Source organism: Cyprinodon tularosa, unplaced genomic scaffold (genome assembly GCF_016077235.1).
Source record: "Cyprinodon tularosa strain WSP-4 unplaced genomic scaffold, ASM1607723v1 ctg81, whole genome shotgun sequence".
In the NCBI taxonomy this organism is placed as follows: Eukaryota; Metazoa; Chordata; class Actinopteri; order Cyprinodontiformes; family Cyprinodontidae; genus Cyprinodon; species Cyprinodon tularosa.
The window spans coordinates 442831-466464 of NW_024039574.1; the positions used below are offsets into that span (position 1 = coordinate 442831).

A 23634-nucleotide genomic window follows, 5' to 3' on the forward strand; every position below is an offset into this window, starting at 1 on the left:
TACATGGTTCCAAAAATTAAAACCTGAGAGGTTGTACAAAGAGAGCCTAAGATTTAAAATTATAGATTAAACGTACAAGTTTGAAGGCTATCGGGTGAGAACCCAATTTAAATTCCAGTTCTGTCCACTAGCTGTCACCTTCCACGGAAGTGACGTTTTATTTAATAAACCAGCTGACGCGTTCACACATTGTTGTCCAGCGAGATCAATCAGAAAACTATCCAAAAATCAAAGGGCGGTGGATAAACGGCATGAAGCCACAGCTGTTAGGGGGGCAGGGGCCCGCGCTGGCGCCCTTGCTGCATGGATCTGACGCCATGCGATCAATCCAGGAGGAGCTGGTTGCTGCGATACACGGAGCTCTGGAAGCGGCTGTGGAGATCGCTGTCAGAGAGGTGAGGACGCTTGTTGGTCAGGCGACACTCGGTATGCATGAAGAGCTGCGGAGGGAGAACGAGTCTCTGAAGGAGAAGCTGCAGCGAGCAGAGCAGCTGCTGCACTGTGTCACAATGGAGGAAGATGATGGTAGCGACAGACAAAGAGACGGAGCGCCCCACCCTGCTTCCTGCGGTCCAAACACTGTTACACCAGAGGTCAGAGGTCAGCCTGCAGGGGGTCATAGCTGCTTTGGTCTGGATCACCGAGATGTGAGCAGACCATCTGATCGCGATAGGAAACAGCCTGACACCGATGGACAAAAGACTCATAAAGGTAACATGCCTGATGTTAAAACGTGTCCCCAATTAAATGCAGCTGAGATACTCCTATAATAAAGTTTGAAACAAGTCATAGTCTTTTGATCAAGCACGTTGCTTGTCTAATGTTTAAGCTTTTTCTTGTAGGCTGCTGAACTATCGGTTTTAACACAGTTTACTGTATGTACACTATTTGTGAAATAAGGACGCCAAGAAATGCATCCTAAATGCACCAGAGAGCTTTATCACAGACCCTTCCTTCCAGCAGCTGTAAGACTTGATAAGACTTGATCACTGTTCCTAATAACCTCAATAATTTGTTACATTCATGCTGATTTTGCAGAGTTTCTACCCTGGTCAGTTAAATTCAAATCAGTGTATTTATATAGCGCCAAATCACAACACATGTCATCTCAGGGCACTTTACAGTTCACCAGATCATACAGTCAAATTGATTCAAAGTTTTCTATCTAAGGAAAACCAGCTGATTGCATCGACTCATTGACTTGGATGCAATCCTTCACACTAAGCATGCTTGTAGCGACAGTGGAGAGGAAAAACTCCCTTTTAACAGGAAGAAACCTCCAGCAGAAACAGGCTCATTGTGAGCAGCCATCTGCAGAGGCTGACTGGGGTTCAAGGAGACAGAAGCAGAGACACAATAAGCAACTGTAAAAGGTGGCCCTGTCCAGGAAACACACAGGATGAAGAGAGCACATCCAGCCTGACCCAGTCAGAGAAATAGGAATACACTGGAAAAACAGGCAGATCTCCAACATTTATAAACAAAGGTGTTGATGGCAGCAGCACAGCTGATATTTCGCGTGTTATTTCAAATAACATGCTGCTGTCATTTTGCACATCTTTGATGCTATTTTCAAATGTCCATTACTGTAGAGATGTCCATAGCTGTATTGGTTATTTATTCTCCAGGTGCCCAGTTTTATATTGTTGAATAACCTTTACAATACAGTATTTTATTTATTTATCTTTTTACTCTTCACTGTTATATTATTCTTATAAATTTTTCTAAGGTCCACATTTGTGTGACAATTTTTCTATGATCTTTTTGCTGCTGTCAACACCAGAATTTCCCTATTGTGGAACAATAAAGGGATTTTTTGTTCTTCTAAGAAGACCATCTGTTAGTGATAAAATATTTCTAAATTGCTACTGATTTTAAAATACCTCTGGCAGTATTTTGAGGGTGTAGCCTACTTTATTTGCAGGGATTTCTTCATGAAATCTGACCAGCTCTTGGATCTAGCAAATGGCCTTTGTAAGTAGTTCATTAGAAAAAAAACATAAACTTGCTAATAATGCATCTTTATGCACTTTTCTGTTGCATTAAATGTTATCTCATTACAATCAGATATATTAAAATTAGCTTCACCTCCCTTTTCTTAGAAACCATTGGAGGGCTCAGTATTTTTGTTGCCCAACAAGTGAATTTATTAAATCAAACTATGTTTTATCAGCAGGGAAACTGGAGATTTAATGTTGGTTGTGAATGAATGTAAATGAAAACTAAATTCTATTCATCATTTTTGTCAGTTTTCAACTTGCTTCATTTTATTTACAGATGTGTTGAAAATAGAAGGTGTGACCACACCATGTCGAAACCTACAAGCTCCAGAGTCAGAAGCACCTCTTAGAACTTCCCTCAATACTACACTGGAGCAAGTTACCATAAAGCAGGAAGAAGCGGAAGAGGAAAGGAGACCTATCTGTTTGGACGTAGTCAAAGACGAAAGTTTAGTTTCAGACAGCATTAATTGGCCGTCGGAAGGGACAGATACCCGGTGTCAAGACCCAAAGGCTCAAGTTCTTGATGAAAGGGTGAATCAAGGTAAGAGGCAAACCAGATGAGCTGATAGATGCTGCAATAGTTTTTACACCCTTAATTCACTCAAACTCTTCCCCAGTCCTTTAATTCCTGCTGTATATCCACTTAAAACAATATAAGAATTACTTGACAATATAAATAGATTGTGTGTAAGTGAGGTTTATTTATATAGCACAAAGTGCTGTACAATATGAGGCATAGAATACAAAGCATCCAGGGCCGGCGATTGCTATAGGCGAGATAGGCAATTGCCTAGGGCGACAAATGTGTTGGGGGCGCCCTCTAGCGTCGCCCTTAGGCTTACTTCCCATTAATCATAGAATTAGAAAAAAAAGCGAATTAAACCGGTTATGAAGCGTCCGTCAGTTTGACTTAACCTTACGTATATATAAATAGCAAAATATGAACAAATAAATATACCACCGTTTTTTTTAATTTATTTTTTCACATTTAAGAGAAAATCGGAAAAGATTCTGATCACTTTTCAAGCGCCCTCCAACCCGGAAGTCGTGACGTCAGAACGGGAGCGTTCATGGCGATCTACTGCACTAAATGCGATAGCCAAAACGAGAAATCTGAAAGCAAAATTTCGACTTCAACCGAGCGATTCCTACCAGGAGACCATTCTGATGTATCGGAGGAAGAATATTTGTGTCTGGAGCCTCACATGTTCGACCCAGATGTTTCAGATGAAGAGAAGGCAGCGGACGAACAACAGCGAGTCGGACAATGAGTGGAGATTGGAAGTCAACAGGTGTTATGCCCAAAAGTGCATGCCTGCCGAAATATGCATCCCCAGTCGCGGGAGCGCGCCTCGCTCTGTTGAACTGCATATCGACGAGGTAAACGGATTAAAATATGTTCAATGGAGCTTAGGTTCTTATATTAATGATATAAAAACGTTTAAAAATACCTCTCGTGGGAAAAAAGTTGTGGTTATTTGGCAGATTAATTTACAAAAGTACGGATTTTTTGAACAACATTAAATCCAAAGATTTTGACCATGGTACGGCTGATTTATTTGTTGTGGTCTCTTGTTATTTACACACAACACTAAACCGTGATAGCCGACGTGAGTTTGGAGTTTGCAAAGGTTTCTCTTAAGTGGAAAATCAAACGCGCATCTACACAGCACAGCGTTCACAGACCAGTTAGATGCATTCGCTGCGCGTCAGAAAGCTATGGTGCATTCAGGAGCATTGGAACATTTCAAACTTACAAGAATGAGGCATAAAACAGAACTGTATTTTACTGAACTGTATTGTATTTTTTTGTTTTTTTTGTTTATGCATCTCACTGGTCTGTGAACGCTGTGCTGTGTAGATGCGCATTTGGGCATAACACCTGGAGATTAGATGAATGGTAGGACAAGTTTTTTCTTTTAACAGTTCAAACATTTTTTTTGTATGTTGACATCATTTTTTTCTCAGTATATATGCAGCAGAATTATGTGCTATATTATTAGCTTGAGAATGGGTAGAAGATACTAATATAAATAAAATATTTTGTAGTGATTATCTGCATTGAGTATTCAAAAGGGATGTACAAATAATCATCAAAATGGGCTTGCACTGATGAGCATCAACCAAGAGGTCTCAAATAAAATCTCATTTGATGATACCATCAACGAATTTGCCATTAGGAAGTCCAGACGAGTCAAATTTTAATGCTGCATCAATTTTGAAGGTGAATAGAAATACCTGAAACAACTGATAGATAGAACTACAAGAACTTCAAACTTTTAATTTTGTAATGGTATTCATAAAAGCACTTTTGTTTGTAGAGGGTTAATCCTTTCTTTAATCACTAATCAATGTCAGAAATCAGGGTAAATATACCTGATATATTTTATTTAGAGGAAAATTTTGTTTATCTCATTTCTATTTATGTTCAAATGATTTAATTGAACTGGAACAGAAAATTTAATTTAATGTTTATCAATTACTTTTTTATGTAGTCCTTGGTTGAAGAATTTCTTAAATTTATTATTTTTTATTGTTATTTGGTAACTTCTGAAATTGATTTATTTAATATTTGTTTAATGTGTGTTAAATTTGTTAATTGTCTGAAATAAATTCATTCATTGATTCAATCCAGTTTTTTAGTTATACTTTACCTAAGTGTCCTTACAGATGGTTAAAAGTGTTTTTGCACAGTCCTAACTTTGAGTGTGTAATAAATTATTTAAAATAATAAAAAAGAAAAGGTACCGAAACCTATTCTGGTATTTGTCTATGCATCACTCCATGCTAAGTTACATTTTTTTCTGAATGCTTAAACACAACCTTGATTCTTGTAGCACAATTTCTAAAACTATTAATACTTATAGCAAATCCACTCACTGAGTTCACAAAACTAAAAGAACAAACACTGCTTTGCACTCAATTTGCAATTTTGTAACACACACTTTGCACAACTGTAGGCACAATTCACCACACAGCACTCTTTGTGGAACTGTAAACACAACACAATGAAGCACTAAACAGATGCTGAAAACAGTAGTGGTATTTCGCACGGCAAAAGTGAGGGGGGGGCAAAACTCAATCTCGCCTAGGGCAACCAAAGGGCTAGAACCGGCCCTGAAAGCATCACTTTAATATAACCACATATCAATGCTGAGGCTCTTACAGATTAATACAAAATGAATGCAGATCAATGTCCAGAAGCCTCTATAACTGGTATGCTTCAGCTTTTAAACTAACTGGAATCACTTCCCGTGAGTGCTTCCATAGCAAATTAAAAACTTTGTGTCAGATGTTTCCTATTTGCAGGTACCTATTGTCACCCAAGTGCTGTGTGTACTCAGAGGACTAATGTGTTCCACTGTTGACATCCCCCAGTTTTCCTTCATTATAAAAGATACAAGAATTACTGTCATGAAATCAGTTGAGCACGATGAGCTCATTGTAATCTGCCTTACAAGCCAAGGCTCAGCTAATATGATAGGCCTGTGCCTATCTGCGGCATGCGGGGTACATTCTGGACAGGTCGCCTGTCTGTTGCAGGGCAACACAAAGACATGCAACCACACATGCCCCAAAGGAAAATGATGGCAATCTACCTAGCAGTAATGTTTTAAGACTCTGGGTGGAAGCAGAGTACCCAGAGAGAACCCGCGCATGCACAGGGAGAACATGCAGAAAGACTGCGGTCCGGGAATCAAACCAGAATCTTCTAGCTGCAAGAAAACATTGCTACGAACTGAGCCACTATACAACCCTCAATATATAACCCTTCAAAGAGAAAATACAATTTAATTATATCTCAACTGGGAGATATATTTTTTTTACATTAAGCAATGTCAAGAAAGACTTTGAACACTAAAAAATATAAAAAAAAATTTTTTAATAGTGTGTTCCATAAACTTTTCATTGATTAGAAAATGTAAAAGATCTTAACATTTTAAATTGTTGTGACGATTTAAAGGATTGAGAGGATGATTTTTAAATAATCATGAATTTAGCTTCATGACTTTCCAGTTTAGGATTGAAAGTTTAAATTTTATTATGATAAAAATGAACAATTTAATTTGTACAGAGTCGATCCATTTTCACTGCACATCTTTTGCAGAATATTATAAAACTCAAATAATAATTTGAGAAAAGATTTTTTTTTCTTTACACAGGTCATCTCTCTCTGATATTGACATTGGTTTAATTACATGAAATATTTAAAGTGATATAGAACCAGACTGTGACAGGGCAAATACGTATTTACTGCACTCTCAGGTAAAGACAAAAAAAAAGATTTGATTCTGGCAATACATTTTTTTATTTTATTGAGGGTTGTTTTGGTTTTATTCTTCTGAATTATTCTTTTTCTCAACAGCTCGTCCTCCAAACATAAGTAGCAGCCTCACATCAAACTCGGATCTTCAATTAATCTCTCCAGAGTTTTCAAACATCTTCCATCTGGAACCAGCTTCCGTATCACAGGCTCTTCCACAAGTCCAAGAATCCCATATCAAGACAGGCCGCAGCAGCACCACCATCCCCACGTGTAAGCTCTGTGGTCAGACCTTTCCCCTGCCCAGCTTGTTGCGGCGACACTTTGGTCAGTGCAGCCTGAGGCTCCAACAGCGTGGTCAGCCTCCCCAGGGAGGAGGCACAAAGACCCAGCTGCAGCTTCACCCCCCAGGCTGGAGCCCCTTCCGCTGCACCGTGTGCAGCCGAGACTTCAACCGCTTGGAGAACCTGAAGACTCATTTGCGCATCCACACTGGCGAGAGGCCTTACACCTGCTCTGTGTGCCTCAAGTGTTTCCGTCACTCAGGAGCGCTGACTCGGCATTTCCGCATCCACACAGGAGAGAAGCCGTACGTCTGCGGTCAGTGTGGGAAGTCCTTCAGGAACTGTGGTGGGCTCAAATTCCACCAGCGCACTCACAGCAAAGACCTACAGTAGATTAAAGAAAGTCAAGTTCTTTAAGTGCTGACAGCTTTTAAAACACAAATTTATATTCTTCATTTGAAGTTTATAAAATACCAACACAAGGCTTTTAAATACAGAAGTGTTTGGTTTTCTAAAAATATATTGCTCAGGGAATGTCTGCTGGACAGGATTCAAGACAGCAGAGTTGCTCATGATTGATTTTGAGCAGAATTTACCCATAAAACAAATTTGTTTTAATCTATGAAAGCCAAGCTAATATCCAACGATCAATTAGCTAGTTACATTTTTAAAAGTTTGTAATTATTCAAAATAAAAGTTTCTTTTTTTGAAATAAAAATATTTTAATTAAAATTCACTTGTTCATAAGCTCATGTGATTTTTTTTCCTTTCTTTCCTTTATAGCTAATTCCTTCTTCATTCAAATTCTTTCACAAATTGCTATTTTGATCAACTAGAGCTGTAATTATTTAGTAATAAATCCTTTATAATAGTTGGAATACATATTGATTTTACCTATATTAATAATTGCAAAGGTGATATGCTGTAGCAATGATTGTTGCAGCTCATGGTGACAGTTTATGTTGTGTTCAGTTTAGTTTTTGCATTTTTGTAATAAGTATGGAAATAAAATATTTTCATTTATTTATTCATTTTTTTGTCCACTTTAGGTTCCTGTCTGCTTAATATTGACTTGTCCATATGTGTTTAGCATCATAATCACATCGGAGATGGTTGGGGAGAATTGTCAATGGATTGCTTGATTCTCCAGAAATTGGTTTGGAAACAAACTAATCTCATCTAAATAAAGAAGGGAACAACATTTAAGAAGATGTGCAAGTTGCTGTTCAGAGAATGAGTAAACACTTTATGTATCCTATTTATTTTATTTATTTATTCGTTTTTCAGGGACGGTACACATAAACATTTCTGTAAATGTGACAGTATTGGCTATGAAGCTAGTTTTCAACTATTGTCTCCTGGCAAAGTGTATAATGTCAAAAACAATTATGAAGAAATGATAAACAGACATAGAAAATGTAAAAAATTGAGGCTACATACTTGGGGTAGGTTTCAAACAGAGACATTAGCATACACATATACAGATATTTAAAAGGTAAAACCCGATCCTGACATTTCTGATGCATGCACTAGGAGATCTGTAAGGTCTAACTCACAATGGCAGTAATAATGGGATCATAAAGAGTGAAAAATATCAGACAAAACAGAAATCTGATGCGGACTAATAAAAGCTTGAAAGAGTTTCTGGTTAATTTGGCAAAGTATAATACTGTCAGTCAAAAGTCTATATACTGTATATTTGGATGACATATGCCATATCTGGATGGCACATGCAAGCATTATGCCATCCAAACCACCAATTTCTAAATCAAATCCCTACATTGCAAAAAATGGGTGTCTAAAATCAAGAAAAAAAAAACGTACTCAAAGCAATTATAACATCTGTCAATGCAGCAAGATATTTTACTTGTCAGGATTTCTTTATTTAAGATTCTTAAATAGAAGCTACCTTAGCATGTTGAATACTTAAAACTACGTCTTAAAAGAAGATAAATGATCTAAGACGTCTAAATGTAAGTTTTTTTTTTTATGTTGGTAAGAACCACATAATTTGCAAGTGTACCAACGTGCAGTCAAAGTCTGATAGGTAATAATCAGCAAAATAGTAACTCTGGTAAAATTTGGCTGTTCTCCAACTCCTAAAGACATTTTAAATCATCCGGCGTCAAGGAGACATTCATGCAAAGTCTAGAACTTCCTGCCTCTTGACGTAACTACTTGATAAGATCTGTTTGCTCTGAAGATAAGGACACAGTTGGGTTGAGTGTGACTTGTTTTAAACTATCATGACTCTCTAAAGTGGGAAAAGAATATTTGTAGTGCAGCAACTGTGAAAAAACTAAGTGCATCAAAGACGCTATGAGCAGCGGATCTGTCCTCATGGCACTTCTAAGGATGAATCTATTTCAGTTACGTCCTATATCATTTGAGAGGCTAATTTAATCAGTTTCCTTTTTCTCTGTTAATTTGATTTTTTTTTTCTTGTGTAAACATTGTGCTTCAATGAACTCCAGCAGAAAAGCAGCTATCAGTGCAATCGACCATTATCTACTCAGTTTCTAATGTCAGCTAGGAGTCTTAAAATAGAAAACTTCCCTTTTCATCATCTGTATAACGTTCTGCTATTTCATAATTTTGCACAAGAAGAGCAGGATGTAGCACGCAGCACTTAAGGTCGAAGTGAAAGATAACAAATGAAGACTTCCTCCACGATCCTAAAATCAACAACCAGATGGTTTAGACCAAAAACAAATTGGTGTTCCCACAGAACAGTGACCCTTAAACATGCACCAAAAGGGAGGTTTTTGGAATAGATACGCAAGCTAAACTTAATCCTCTGATGTGACCCTGACCTCATTCCTTTAGATAATGTATTTACCATGCTTAAATGCAATATTCAGCAACCATTTTGCCAAACGTTTATTATTGTTTCTCTGCAATTTGCCAAATGTCACATAATCCAATATAATTAGAGATTATGCCAATATATTATCAGGTAAGCATTTTTATTTCAACAGACTACCAATTATATGAACATGTCAGAGTCCCTTCAGTTACGGAATATGTGGAGGGTGGAAAAGAATTGGGTGATTAAGAAGGATTAATTATTATTTCTCATCAATTCCACATTTCTTTTTGATCAGAAAGTAAAGAAAAACATTTGTTTTAAATATTTTTGATGATGATAGTTGTGACATTTACAATCTGTTTTGTTCTTAAAAAAATACAAATAAATTACATTGAAAAAAACTAAAAAGAAATATAAAAAACATAACATAAAAATAAAAATCAGAAAGTAAAGAAAAACATTTGTTTCAAATATTTTTGGTGATGATGGTTGTGCCATTTACGATCTTTTTTTATTCTTTAAAAAAATTATAATAATAAATTAAATAATAAAAAAGAAATATAAAAAAATAAAATAGGAAAAAAAAATCTGAAAGTAAAGAAAAACATTTCTTTTAAATATTTTTGGTGATGATGGTTGTGTCATTTACAATCTTTTTTCTTCTTTAAAAATAATACAAATAAATTTAATAAAAATAAAATAAAAAGAAATATAAAAAAATAAAATAAGAAAAAAATATAAAAAACATAAAATAAAAATAAAAATCCGAAAGTAAAGACAAATATTTGTTTTAAATATTTTTGGTGATGATGGTTGTATCATTTACAATCCTTTTTTACTACAATTAAATTGTTATTTTTTTTTTAAATAAAAAAATATTTAAAAATAATAATAAAATAATAATAAATGAATAAATAAGTTATTTACAATCTAAAACAAATCGTGTCAGTATCGATTGTTCTGGTCTGATCGGGCCGCTATGGAGGTCCTCCATAGGCCGTTCTCTGCTATCAACTATGCGTCCTGGATTAGAAAAGGAAGCGACCATTCTCTGAACAACAGAAAGCTAACAAGTTAGCCGTTTTATAAACAAGACAAGCAAATCCTTCTTGTCGTCCTTCCGCCTTGTAATAGTGTGAATGAGCCCAACTCTTTGGCCAGACTGTCTACATCATGTTACCGGAGCTGGAGGCTCTTCCTTCCTCCGGTCCAGTCATGTCGGTGGGTGTCGTTAGTTTCGCCTGAGCTCCTCTCCCAGCTCCACTGCTGCTGCTGTTGCTCTCTCTCTCCTTACAGTAAGTTCTATATCTATTTTAACATCCTGTTTTTAGATGTATTTAAACAGAAGTACTCCTACATGAACGGTTAGACATGGCGGTCAGTACTGTGCTCTGTGTTTGGAGCAAACTTTCCTGTTTGACCACATCTCTATCAGGCCACAGCAGCTATTAGCACCAATGGTTGGAGCTCATTTCAAAAGGATTGGCTCTGTTGGAAGTATTCGCACTTTGAAACAAGACCGCTGCCAGTCAGGTATTATACAAACTGCAGAACTTCAATTACATCGGCATATATTTCCACTGTCATGTCCATTACATCGCGATAATATTTATATCCCTTTGATACTGTTCTCCTTCTGTCACTATTGGGACTGAGAATTGAAAGGTTGTGCATTTGTATGAAAAAACCCTGAGTGTTTTATTTCATTATTTGATAAAGAAAATGTGCTCTTATTTATATCTGGGGTTTTTTTTCAGTTCCATTTTGTGAACACTTTGTAAAATCACATTCTGTGGCAGAAATAGCTGCAAGTTGTTTGGTGTGGTTTTATTTTTTATTTTCTTCTACAGCTTGGCTTTTTTTTTTCTGTTCTGCTTCTTCCAAGGTAGCTTAACCTCTCAAAACTTTTATAGTGTTTACAATTAATAACTCAGAATGCATGAAAATTACTCCAGTAATATGTTTACCAATGTGTTAGACATTGTTGGAACTTTTAGATTCTCCACAATTCAACCACCTAGTTCATTTTATGGACACAGCGAGCACCAATGCACAATTAATACAGATATAGCAGCATGTCAAAATATAAACATGATAAAGCAGCCACAACAAGCAGGCATGTCTTTATTACTGATGTTCAAAATTATGTAAATATTATTTATTTTTTATTCATGTTTGAACTGATGCAGCTTGGGTTTTTTTTTTACTCACCCAATTTTCAAATATATATTCAGAAACTAGAAGGTGTTAACTTTAAAATAATGGATCACACATGTAACTTGGGCTTTTGCTTTTCCATTTGGGTATGCAAAATAGGCGAGAATTTCCCAAAATGAGGTGGATATTAAGAGTTTAAACTCCATTCTTACCTCAGATTCCCAGTTGGAATTATGACTGGACTTTGACTGGGCCATTCTAAAATCACACACACCTTGACTTTAGTCAGAGGAGGGTAGAGAACCTAAAAACCTTAAGCAAGCTAGAGTAGCAGTGCTTTAATATCTATTTACTATGTACAGTTGAAAGCTTTCACCCGAGTATTTTCTCCAGTAAGAGATAGAAAGTACTCGTTAAAATGGTTCCTCAATTAACTGTTGGCTCTTAATATCTGAGTTAATGTTTAAACTCATGTAATCAGGCAGCTGTATGCTAGTTCTGGTCATTCTATTTTTAAGTATAAGATACAAATTTTAAAATGACAAATAAATGAAAGGAACATAAAAAATATTTATATAAAAAACATAACCGTTGTGAATAGGTGCTATATAAGCTAAATTGAACTGAATAAAACTCTTTTTTTTTTTTCAAGTTGAACTTATAAACCCAAACCTTACAGTAGATGATGCATGTATGTTAGTAAACGATAAAGAACTTTGTGCTGCAAAATCTACAATTTACTGTATTTTCACCTGATGTCTGAATAGTTCAAACTATTCACGACAGTTTGAATAAGCAGACAATGTAATAAGTAGGAGTAAGAATACACTGACAGGGATATCACTTGATTAAAATAAGAAAGTATCATAAACCATAACCATTTTAAGGTATAAGTAATTTTATGGTAATAGTCACGAAAGTAAATGTAACTATTTACTTCCCACCTCTGACTTTAGTTATTCCATTTTACCTCTAGTTGCATTTTCACTGTATTTACAAATGATCTATCTATCTATCTATCTATCTATCTATCTGTCTGTCTGTCTGTCTGTCTGTCTGTCTGTCTGTAAAAATGTGAATATATCGCTATTTACATCAGTATAATATTCAACATTATTATTGCTATTTCTGTTTTTAATAACATTCAGAAACCTTCCATAAACTTTGAATGAATGCATTATTCTGATAAAATCTTACTCAATTATTGCATAAACATGCTACCATATCCGTGTGCTGTTCATCTTTCCTCTTTTTACCGATCTAGAATTTTTTTCTATAGCACGATACACTAGATAGATTTTACACTCAGGTTTTAGGAGTAACATTGGCTCCACCTTATCCGAAAAACATTTCTGTTTGATCCCTTGAAATGCTTTCCACAGACCATAACAGAAGTGCTCATAGAAGCAGTTCTTTATGAGTGACTGACTTTTGCAGTACAGGTTTCTTGTTTCATTGATTGCGTTGTGCCTGCTTGTCTTTTTTTCCCTACCCTCTAACTAGAGATCGTGATGCACAGCACTGGAGAAACCTCCCAGGGTTCGGGGGAACGGGGGGAGCTAGTGCAGTCGTTCTCTAAAGAGAATCCTGGGTCTCCGGATGCCTCTGAGTTAGGGAGTCCACGCTGCCCTCCAAACTTTGACCTCCTAAACATGGTGGTTTCCTACAAGAGAATGGCTATGTTTCTAGAACCAGTGGTAGATGCAGTGGAGCTGATCCGGTATCTTCTCGGGTATTTTTGCAGCCTTGTATCTTTATATATTTATACATTACCCATCAACAAAAACGATGTCTTTTCCTAAAAATGTTAATTATGTACGTTTTTTTTCATTGCACAGATGGAAAATGCCGGTGTGCTCTTTTCTTGTGTGGATATTCCTCAATGTCTTCTTTTGCACAGTTACTAAAGGTACGTTGAGGCGTTAATGTTAACCCTACTGTCTTTTTGTGGATTTTAATAATTAATAACAGTTTTTTTTTTTTTTTTTTCTGCTTTGGTATCAGCTGGTTGGTTCATAGTGATTGCAGTGGCAGTTTCAGCACCTGCTGCCCTGGGTTACCTGCAGGACAGGTGTGGGAGCAGAGTGTCCGAAGCTGAGCTTCAGAAGAGGCGTTTTCACGCTGTGCATCGTAGAGACCTGCAGACGGTGAACCTCACCAAACAGGAGGCCATGCTGGAAATCAAAGACCTGTAAGACACAACCTGCAAGGTTGCAGGCAATCATTGTATGATGTATTCAGCCCATAAATACTTGTATTAATGAATGTTTAATGAAAGCCAGTCTGTGTCTTCACTCTAAATGTAAAAACCTAAGTTTTGATTTTCACCTCCTAAATTAGAATCAGACCAAAAATGTATGGTCAGACCCAATGGGATTTCTCAGTCAATTTTTGTTTTTTGATCCAAAATAGAGTGCCAGTCCAATACAGTATTATAGTCAGTAAAGTAAATGCTGTATATCCTCAGAAATCAAAACAATTTAATCTCACCACTATTCAACATGCTGAGGCATGTTGTTCCAGTTGGAATTTCTGCATGAAAGCACTGGTATCCTGCCCTGCCCTATAACTGACCCAAAATCCAACTGTAGTCTAAACTGATGAATTTCTCCTACAGAGGAAGTTTGCTAAATTGAGAAACTAAAACTAGCTTATTCGCCCTGTTTTGATCTGACTTATCCAACCTATAGTGAATTTCAGTTCCTGTTACTTGTACAGGTGACACTAATTGAAACTTGTTTTTCTGTCGTAAACATTGGTTTGCGCTAAACATTATCAAATTTAATGGCTGTAGTTTCAGTGACTTTCTGAACCGCTCCCCTCGACCAGGAGGCATAACAAAACTCACAGAGGGTTGCAGTAGCCGCTACAGTTTCCATTTAACTGGGATTTCTTGATAAAGGGGTGTATATATATAATTGAGCTTTTTTAGGAAAAGCTAGTCATCAAATGTAATGTAGACCACCTTTAATGCAATTTGTTGGCTTTGAGGATTCCAATTATTGAGGGATTTGGTTATCAATATTCTGAAATCTCTGACGGATCATTAGACCAGGACACTCCTACAGCAGTAGTCAGATTGATATGTGTAGAACTGAGTTGAGTTCTATGTTGTCAATCTGGGATAGCTGCCATTCAGTCTGTCCGTGAAAAGGAAGGAGGTGTAGTACAATACTTCCAGCTGATTGGGTGACGTGCCAGCTAGTACCCGCCTTCCATAATACGCTTTCAGCCATTCGTAGCAGTGAATCATGATGTTTCGCAAGGTGACAAATCAAACTTTTACCAAATCCTGTCGAAAGAAAAGCTCAGACATCTTTATCATTTACCAATGCACGAAGTGCTTCTCTTTGGGGTTTTTTTAAACGAAAAATTGATGCTATTTTAGCTCAAACTGAGTCAATTGCAGTATCGACAGGTGAGTCCTCCAGCGCAGCTATGTTTGTAATACCTCAGCAAGGCCCTTCTGACTGTCGTCATTCTTGCATGTACTGCCTAAAAAACATTGCTGGCATTTCATTGGTTTGACTCGCTGGTTCTTTGGAGATGCACGTATTAGTGGGAGTCTTTCAAGATGGACTTGTTGTGAGCCTGAAAACTCAGATCTCGGGACAGTCCAGCTTGCAGCGCAATGTTGGGATACTCCTGCCTGAGTCCATAAATTTATCTTCACTTTTGCTATGTTTTGTTTTTTGGTACGACAGATTAGTTTTGGCTGACTGTATGAAAGAGGCCGATTTGAGGCATGAACATGAGTTCTTGTTTTATATGGAGATTTGACATAGTTTTAATATTTTGTTTCTTGAAGTGTAAGGGTCGTAAGGGTTTTTTTGAGAGCGGGGGATTGAAAGTTGGTCAAGTGTTTGTGATGTTTTGATGGGCAGTTTTAAACCAAAAAAAAAATATTTGGCTGTTTACACAATAACCACAGTTTTCAACTGAAGTGTGCCTTGTAAGACTTTCCACACAATGACGATGCAGAAGTTAGCCACAATATAAATGTTAATGCATTTTAGTTATAACTGTGTTGAAGTTTCTTCCTATTTTTTTCATTTGTGTTCATTTTATGTTTCTTGTACCAACTAGGCTGAAGCACTTGGATGAGATGTTGTCCTCTGCTTGTCGGTCAGCGGAAGCTATTTATAAGGTCTTATACTGGGATGATCACGCCACATCATCAAGGTCTGTGTGTCACTCACACACCCAAACACACAAATCCTTTTCCACTGCATGAAGTTCACTCACTGTTGTTCAATAGCCTCACCTTTGGAACTAGAAATAGACCGAACAATCGACTTTATTTTTGGCCGATATCGGCGTTGTTTTTCTTTTATTTGATTTGGCCAATACGATATGTTCATTTGTGCATTCAGCAGCCATGCCTTGAGATCACTTTAACGACATGCATCTCTGCTACCTCCATTAGTGAAGGTTTTTGTTTGTTTAAACTGAGACTTGTGTAACATTTGTAGTCGTTGGCTGAACAATTTTCCCAAAATTCTAAATTGCAATTATTTTCAACCAATACTGCAATTATAATTGTATTTTTGTTTTCCTTTGCATGAGCCACACACCTTTTTCATGACCTTGACAGCTTGCTTTTTAGAGTCAATTTTTGCAGGAGTTAACAGTAACTTCTGTGTGAAAAAGTGTTTGCATGTATTTGCATACATGAACCTGCATGCTGACTGCAGCTCTCTCAACTTTTCAGTTTGCCGGCAACCCATTTAAAAATAATTACCGCTACCTAAAGGGCTGCAGTGAAAAATGTAGTGTTAAATATATTATGACCAAAATTTAGTGCCTCTGCAATTTGAAAATTGTGTTTTATAAACTTGCAATTTTATTGCAAATGCAATTAATTGCTGAGCCCTAAATCATTGTCATTTTTATTATTTATGTAAATGGAAGAAGAAAAAAATTTTTTGGACTAAAGAATCAGCCCAAAAATATCATCAGAAAATAATATCAGGGATCAGTTAGACAGATCTCAAAATAATTGGTATCGTTCATCTTCCATAAAACCTGTATCAGTTAATCTCTACTTGAAACTGTTAGTATTGGAAAATTATATGTAATACACTTGTTAGAGTATAACTTATTTAACTACATCCTGCTCCTATTGGGGAATTTAATGTTTAGAATTCCTATATGAGATGGAAAAGTTTTTCTATTTGTTACAAAAATGGTATTAATTCCAGGCTTTTTTATTTGTCCTTTGGTCTAAATCCGTCCGTCCGTCCGTCCGTCCGTCCGTCCGTCCATCCATCCATCCATCCATCCATCCATCCATCCCTGTAATAAATTAAAATGTGGTTAATATGGACCAGGTTCTGTGTAGAAACATTTGATTCTCACTTTCTTTGTTTCTGCCCTCCAGGTTTTACGGCGCATTGCTAATAGTGGTGTGTCTGCTCTATGTTGCTCCTTTGGGCTGGGTGCTTGCAGGGCTCAACAGTGTTGCCTTCCTGTGGAACAAAGACTTCCACAGAGGTTGGCTCATTCCCAAAAGTTGAACAATGTCACTTGGATGGTTTGGAGGTTGGTTTTTTTAAGTTGCTGTCTTTATCCCTTGTTTTTAGTTTTATTGGATGTGAGGAACCTGCTTCCTCTTGGCCAGACACAGACCTCAGAGGGGATGAGTGAGGAGCAGGAACAGGGCAATACAGCGGACCAGACCCCCACACCCACCAGCCTGGAGGTGAGATTACAGAACATTGTGCTCTGAAAAAGATGTTGTGGTTTACAGTTGAACCAGCTACAACTGTAAGCTTCTTATTCTGTTCATCCGATGTACTGATGAATCTGTGTGTGTGTGTTTCACAACAGGACCTCTCTCCTGGCAGCATAGAGGAAGCTGAAGAGGCTGAGCCAGATGATGAATTTAAGGATGCTATTGAGGTAAATATTAAGCGAGCACTAAATATTTAAGATCCACTTTTCTTTTCTGGTGAGTCTGTAATCCTGCAGTCTGTAGTGACCTGAGGAATGAGTTTACCTGAAAAATCCAGTTTTCTAATAATCACCTGAGACTGAACCCAACATATATGGCATGCAATCTGCTAGAGCTAGATAAGATAGTAAAATGGATAAAGCTGCAGAATCTTTGCATTAAGTCCTCAACCTATCACCAGCTAGCCCTTCAAGGAGTCTCAATGTTGACAAGCTTTGCATCAAAATATGGGAGCATTTTTTTCCACTGTAAAATGTTGTAAAAGTAGTATGTAAATGAGAATTTTCACTGTTTTTATGTGTACGATTTAACTATTTGATTGCCTAGCTCTGTCGGTCTTAGGGTTGGTCAATATCCAATGTTCTAATACTGCCAGTAAAGAATAAAAATACCTTGAGGGGCTAGTCATATTTTTATATTGGTGCACAGTTAACAACATTTAATAGCTTCCTAGTATATGTTTAAACCCTTTTAATCTTGCTTCCATGGATTTGCATAACACAATAAGATATGCAGTTGAAACAGATTTTCATAAAATTACAGTAAATATACAGAGGTGGGTAATCCAGGTCCAGAAAGTTAAAACCCTGCCTAGTTTCCCTTCACCCTGCTAAATTATGCAGATGATTTGCCCTCAGTCTTTTTTGTGGAGCTAAAATGAAAACATCAGTACTAATCTGTGTTAAGGTTTTTTTTACTTTCCGGACCTGGATTATTCACCTCTCTATAAAAAAAATAAAAAAAATGAAAGCATTTCTGAAGTCAGTATTTTGGTTTGATCAGGTCTGATGATGATATGCGGCAGGCTGTATATTTTTGAGCTGAAGCATTTGCTTGGTGTCTACTTATTGTTGCACATGGTTACGGTATATCTGGTTATCGCCATCCTAAAACTAGCAGTTTTTTTTAATGTTAAACAGTCCTGCAGCTATTCATAATAAAGTGGTTGTCAACCCTAATCCATGTTTCTGTAATTAATTTACACGAAGACAAAGGCGTCACATTTGATACATTTTTCTACTTAGATGTTGTGTATCAAATACTTTTAGTGGCTGGTGGTGATTTTTAGCTTGCTTTAAGTTTTGATCTACGTAACTCTGGTCAGAGAAGATCGAAGGGATAACGGGTAGATCTAAATACTTGGATTAATTTGTGTATGGTAACAAATATTTGTGTTTGTCATGACTTATGACAGGATTCTAAATGTAATGTTTGGAGCATTTTCTTTAGTTTTTCACACACAATTTGAAAAAAACTGGTTTCACTTTTTGAAATTACAACATTAAACCCCTCTGATGACACTTCCTTTTTTCCCTCATGCTGTGCTCTGAACTCAGGAAAATTCAGTTGCTTTGCAGGTGAGTTTTACCTGCTTTCCAAAGTACTCCACTTCCAACCATCACATGTGGCAACCATGTGGTGTAGTTGTTGGATCTGCTCTCAAACCGTGGTTATAAGTGTTATTTATTATATGTAAAGATGCTCTCATGTGTTGTTCTGATTCCTAACAAGGAAACCCCTTTGCTGTCATTGGTAAGTGAAATCCATCCATGCATGAACCACATTAGTGAAATCAAATTTTCTCCCCCTTCCATTTAACTAGAATGTCCTCATTAAGGATTTGAAGTGCTGTTGTGCTTTTGTAACTGAAAGCATGTTGTGAAGTGTGCTGCCTAAATGCCTGCTCTTTAACGTTTGACATGCACATGCATGAGTCCATGCATCATAATACATTTCAGAGATGCACTGATATGTAGATTTGGGCTGATAAAAATATCTCACCATTGATATTATTATAAGAGCTAATATTTTGCTTATTCTAATTTTTGCTATACTTTCAACATGATAAAATGACTTTGCTGATATTGCCTTACTGTTAAATTATTCTTCTTATTCTAATTGGTTTTAACATCTGCCAATACAGAAATGAATACTGATATTCCATGCATCCTTGATACGCTTTTATTTTTTAAACTTCACATGAAAATGCAGCCCAGTATGACTAACCAGCTTAATCAAAGATTCTGGTAGAAATATTTTTCCTAAACTAATATTAATTGGATGCAGTAGGATACTGGAGGACGTCATAAACGGCTATAAAAAATAGGAAATCCCTTCGAACTGTACATTTCAAGATGACAATGACCCCTAACACACCAATAAACAAGCAGCATCTGGGCTCCAGAACAGCAGCATTTACATTATGCAGCAGCCACTCACATCACTGGTCCTTAATCAGACATAAAACTTAAGGAATGATATCTATTCTGAGGACTCTTAATCCGCTGGACTGGAATACCTTTTGGGATTCCATGCTGTTCAACTCCATGCTGCACAGATGTTTAGAGATTATTAGATATCGGGAATTTAATTTATTAACAGTTAGATATGAGTAAAGTGATTCACAGAAAATGGTTAAATCTGCAGGCTTTTTTGTTTATATTGTAAATATTGACTTATTATTTTTAATGTCAAATATTCATTTTTAATAATTTTCTTGTTTTGGACGACATGAATGTGGAGGTTCTCTCGATGCATTTGTGTGTTTAAAAATCAAAAGCTATTATAAGGCTATGTCTGAAACATTATTATCTTTTAACAAGACAGCTGTATTCTAGGACATGCTGGATCACAAAATACTTTTAAGAAATTCATACTTAATAATAAATGAAAGCATAGTTTTAAAGGTAATCAATAAATCCATCTTCTTGTTCATTAGTTCAATTGTCATTCACCTCCTGCCATCTCAGGAATGTTATTTTGTGACTAAATAACCTCAGGGTATGCATATACAGTTAAAAGCTAGAACAAAAAGATTTCTATATACAGTTTAATTACATAAACAATTTATTTTATTATACATTTTTTTATTGTCTCATGTAGGCCTGAAACAATCGGGTTAATCTCCTTTATTTTCACCTGATTTAATTTCGTAAAATGTCTTCTTTAAGGAATCATTGTTTATCTGGTTATTAATTGATTAATCGAAAAAATAATCGACAGATTAATCGATTTGCAATATAATCACTTAATGCATGAAAATAAAACACTTGATGCATGTATTAATTCTCAGCTTAGAGGTCTTGCAAATGTTGCTGTAGTTGCTCAATTTCTCATACATGAAATTAAGGATTGTTGAAGGGTTAGGTCTAAATTTAATCAAAAAGTGGGTCATATGTATTTGAATATAAACTCCATATACATTGTTGGATTTTATGATCAAACATTAACTCCCAACCCTTAATAATTCATCTGTGCTGTTTCTTTCTTCAGGAGGATGACGACGGGCCTCTTGGAGCTCCTGAATATGACACCGTTTCTGAGAACGGCTTCTTGAGTCGAAATGAACCAATACGCAGCAAGGTGTCCAAACTGACGGAGAGATTGCGGAAGCGCTATCCTACCACCAGCACAGGTCAGTGAGTTCCCTTTTTGTTTTTGTTTTCCCTATTTTCAGCTTCAGTGATGGGGCAGATGAGCCTTAGTGTTTATTAATACCCGCTTTGATCTTCTTTCTCTGTAGGCAACTGTTCCAGCTGCAATGCTGTCTTCTCGGTGCTGAAGAAGAGGGTGAGACTTAAAGCTTCCTGTCCTTGTTTAGCTTTTTTATTATTAGTTCTAGTTTAATCATTTCACTGACTGGATTTGAACTGAGGTGTCCTAATGTTGCAGAGAAACTGCAGTAATTGTGGTAACAGCTTCTGCTCCCGATGCTGTTCCTTTAAGGTGTTGAGATCCTGCATGGGGGCAACAGGTGAGAATAAAAGATAACAGATGCAGCCATGTTAACAATAATCATGATTATATTTTAAGACATAAAATCTTTGTTTTTAGAAATTGCTGAAACTTTCTTTAAGCAGCCATATTGAGAACTACTATCTCACAACTTTTATAAGCATCCCTGTTTCAGAACAACTAAATCAAATGGCTGATTTGCCTCCTCAGAAAGTCTTTAAATTCTGCAGAGGTTTGGTAATGAGGGAGTCATTTCATTTAGGTTGAAACAGGGATCTATGTAGAATGTTGCAGGACAGAAGCTCTCAGAGACTTCTGTATGAGAGTATATTCCTGTTGCCTTTTTGAAATGTATTTATTTTCCTCCTGCCTCTTATCTTCTGCTTCCTGTCTCCTCCCCAGCTCCAGAGGCGCAGAGAGAGACCGTGATTGTTTGTGCTGCCTGTAATTCCTCTCTTCTCAAGTTACAATGAGAGCCCATACTGAACCTGTCTCCAGGGTCTTTCACCGAAACGCAAAGCTACATGCCTCAGATCTGTAGTAAAGGCTTACACACATTAACCAGATATCTCATGTTAAACTCCAGGACCCTCCTGCCTTTACCAGCTGCATCCCTCTGTAAACCTCTCGTGTGGCTTGTGGGATTGCTTCTACCGTGTGTTTAGATGTTTTCTGCTAAATCTGTCAGTGATGCTCATGAGTCTGCAAGACTTGATAGAGATTATTATGGCTTCACAATCAAAGAACCTACATTTATCCATTCCTCTTAGCTGAGAGAAGTATAAATGTCGAGTTAAGGCCAAGGACTGAACAAAATAGTTGCGTGGGTTTTGGTTTTTACCTGCTTTATGTCCTGTGGAGCAGATATGTCATACTGAGAGGAATTCTCAGTAAACAAAGGATCCTCTGTAGACTTGAGATGCTTTAGATTACTTTAGTAAGGGGACAAGTGAGTCTGTGGTCAAGTGAGGGGCCTAATTCTGCATTAAGCTCTGGCCAGCTAATGTGAAGATTGCACAGTTGCTTTTTAACATATCTTGATTTTTTTTTTTTTCTGGGGGTGGGGGGGAAGTAATCTGAACTGCCTGAGATCATTTGTTTGTAATTATTTTGACAAAATGCCCATTTGTGTTTTACAATTTGTCCTATTGCTGGAGTACCTCCTGTGACCATAGGTTGGCCTGCTGTCTGGCTGGATCAGCACCATCTGCGGGGGTTCAAAAGTCACAGAAGAAAATCATGTGGAACCAGCTTAATTTGAAGTTAAAAAGCACAACCTTAAGCGGATCAGAGACTTTTTCAAAATAAGATTCTCTACTTTTTTTCCTTCTTCTGGTTTTAATGTTTCCCCATGTGGATAAGTTATCAAGATGTCGTGGAAGCCTAGAAATCTCCAGACTTTTTAAGCTTTTCCTCAAACTGGATGGATATTGGAAGAACTAAACTGGAAGAAAATTAATGAACTTGCAAAACGCCACCTAAAACCTTCACCTCAGCCTCACTCTTTCTGGCAAGCAGGACTTGACTTGAAGAACTGATTTGAGGCACTGGAAACGTGTTGGGTGAAGAGTTGATTTTTAATCAGACAAAGATGATTGTAATTTTTTGCTTTGCTTTTATGGTAATTATATATATATATATACTGTTACTGTAATATGTTATATTTGTTCTACATCTAATATATTTAATTTAAAACACCTGAAGGTGCAGATTTTTATTTCAGAAAATGGTTATTTTATGTTTTTTTTTTTTTTTTTTTTTATATATATGTGTATATATTTAGGGCCATATTTTAAAGGTTCATTTATTATGTTATTGTAATAAATTCTGGAAATTTGAGTAAAATTTAAGAAAAGACCATTAGGTTTTTTTTTTTTTATTTGAGCATTAATAAAAGTTCTTACCACAGTTAAATACTGAATGTTAAAAAAAATTACATCTCTGCCAGTTTTAAGCCCAATAATTAACTTTAAGAATTTTGTATTTTTTCCTTTGCAGCATAGATTTGTGATCAATTTATTTTTTAATACTAGGTGACCTAAATTTTGTGGTTTGTTCCGTTTTACTTAACAGTAATTTAGATCTAAATAGAATTAATATGAAATGTTGGTGAAAAGAGCTCCCTTTAATACAGAGGAATTAAAGACCTCCAGTCAGCTGAAGTTGTGCAGATTTGGGATCTGGGATCCTTAGAAGAATGTTGGTCCATACCCCCTTGGGAGGAGACCACAAGTGGAAAACAGCAGATTTTAGTGACCTTTAAAATCTCAAGATTTGGGGGAAAAATTACACTTCACATATAACAAGACTATAGTACAACCAAACTATTAAAATATGCTATTCAAAGGAGGCGATTCATCAGCCAATCAAAATTTGTAAACAACAAGCCAACAATAAACAAAAATACACAAAGTTTACATAAAAAAAAA

The 23634-nt window shown here is 36.5% G+C and overlaps 2 protein-coding genes and 1 long non-coding RNA gene across 9 annotated transcripts; 2 read left to right on the top strand and 1 right to left on the bottom strand.

Moving 5' to 3' along the window:
* Window positions 1-149: 149 nt before the first annotated feature.
* On the top strand, window positions 150-7276 carry si:ch211-284e13.5 (uncharacterized protein LOC793850 homolog). The gene is made up of 3 exons (XM_038271838.1): window positions 150-711; window positions 2278-2544; window positions 6370-7276. The coding sequence occupies exons 1-3, from the start codon at window positions 252-254 to the stop codon at window positions 6942-6944; spliced, it is 1302 nt and encodes a 433-aa protein (XP_038127766.1). The 5' UTR covers window positions 150-251; the 3' UTR covers window positions 6945-7276.
* Window positions 6294-10809, bottom strand: LOC119774372. Its single transcript, XR_005279528.1, has 2 exons — window positions 10541-10809; window positions 6294-6935 (listed from the first exon to the last, which is right to left on the bottom strand). It is a non-coding gene; the product is annotated as an uncharacterized LOC119774372 (long non-coding RNA).
* Window positions 10359-23055, top strand: zfyve27 (zinc finger, FYVE domain containing 27). 7 transcript variants are annotated; one of them, XM_038271829.1, is made up of 15 exons: window positions 10359-10655; window positions 10796-10893; window positions 13021-13249; window positions 13356-13426; window positions 13498-13708; window positions 15604-15699; window positions 16898-17010; window positions 17100-17218; window positions 17347-17418; window positions 18808-18828; window positions 18983-19003; window positions 20744-20885; window positions 20994-21040; window positions 21143-21224; window positions 21608-23055. In XM_038271829.1, the coding sequence occupies exons 2-15, from the start codon at window positions 10818-10820 to the stop codon at window positions 21676-21678; spliced, it is 1371 nt and encodes a 456-aa protein (XP_038127757.1). In that variant the 5' UTR covers window positions 10359-10655; window positions 10796-10817; the 3' UTR covers window positions 21679-23055. The 7 variants fall into 7 exon arrangements, with proteins under 7 accessions (XP_038127757.1, XP_038127759.1, XP_038127758.1 ...); XM_038271831.1 differs by having other exon boundaries at window positions 13522-13708; XM_038271830.1 differs by lacking the exon at window positions 18983-19003.
* Window positions 23056-23634: the final 579 nt, after the last annotated feature.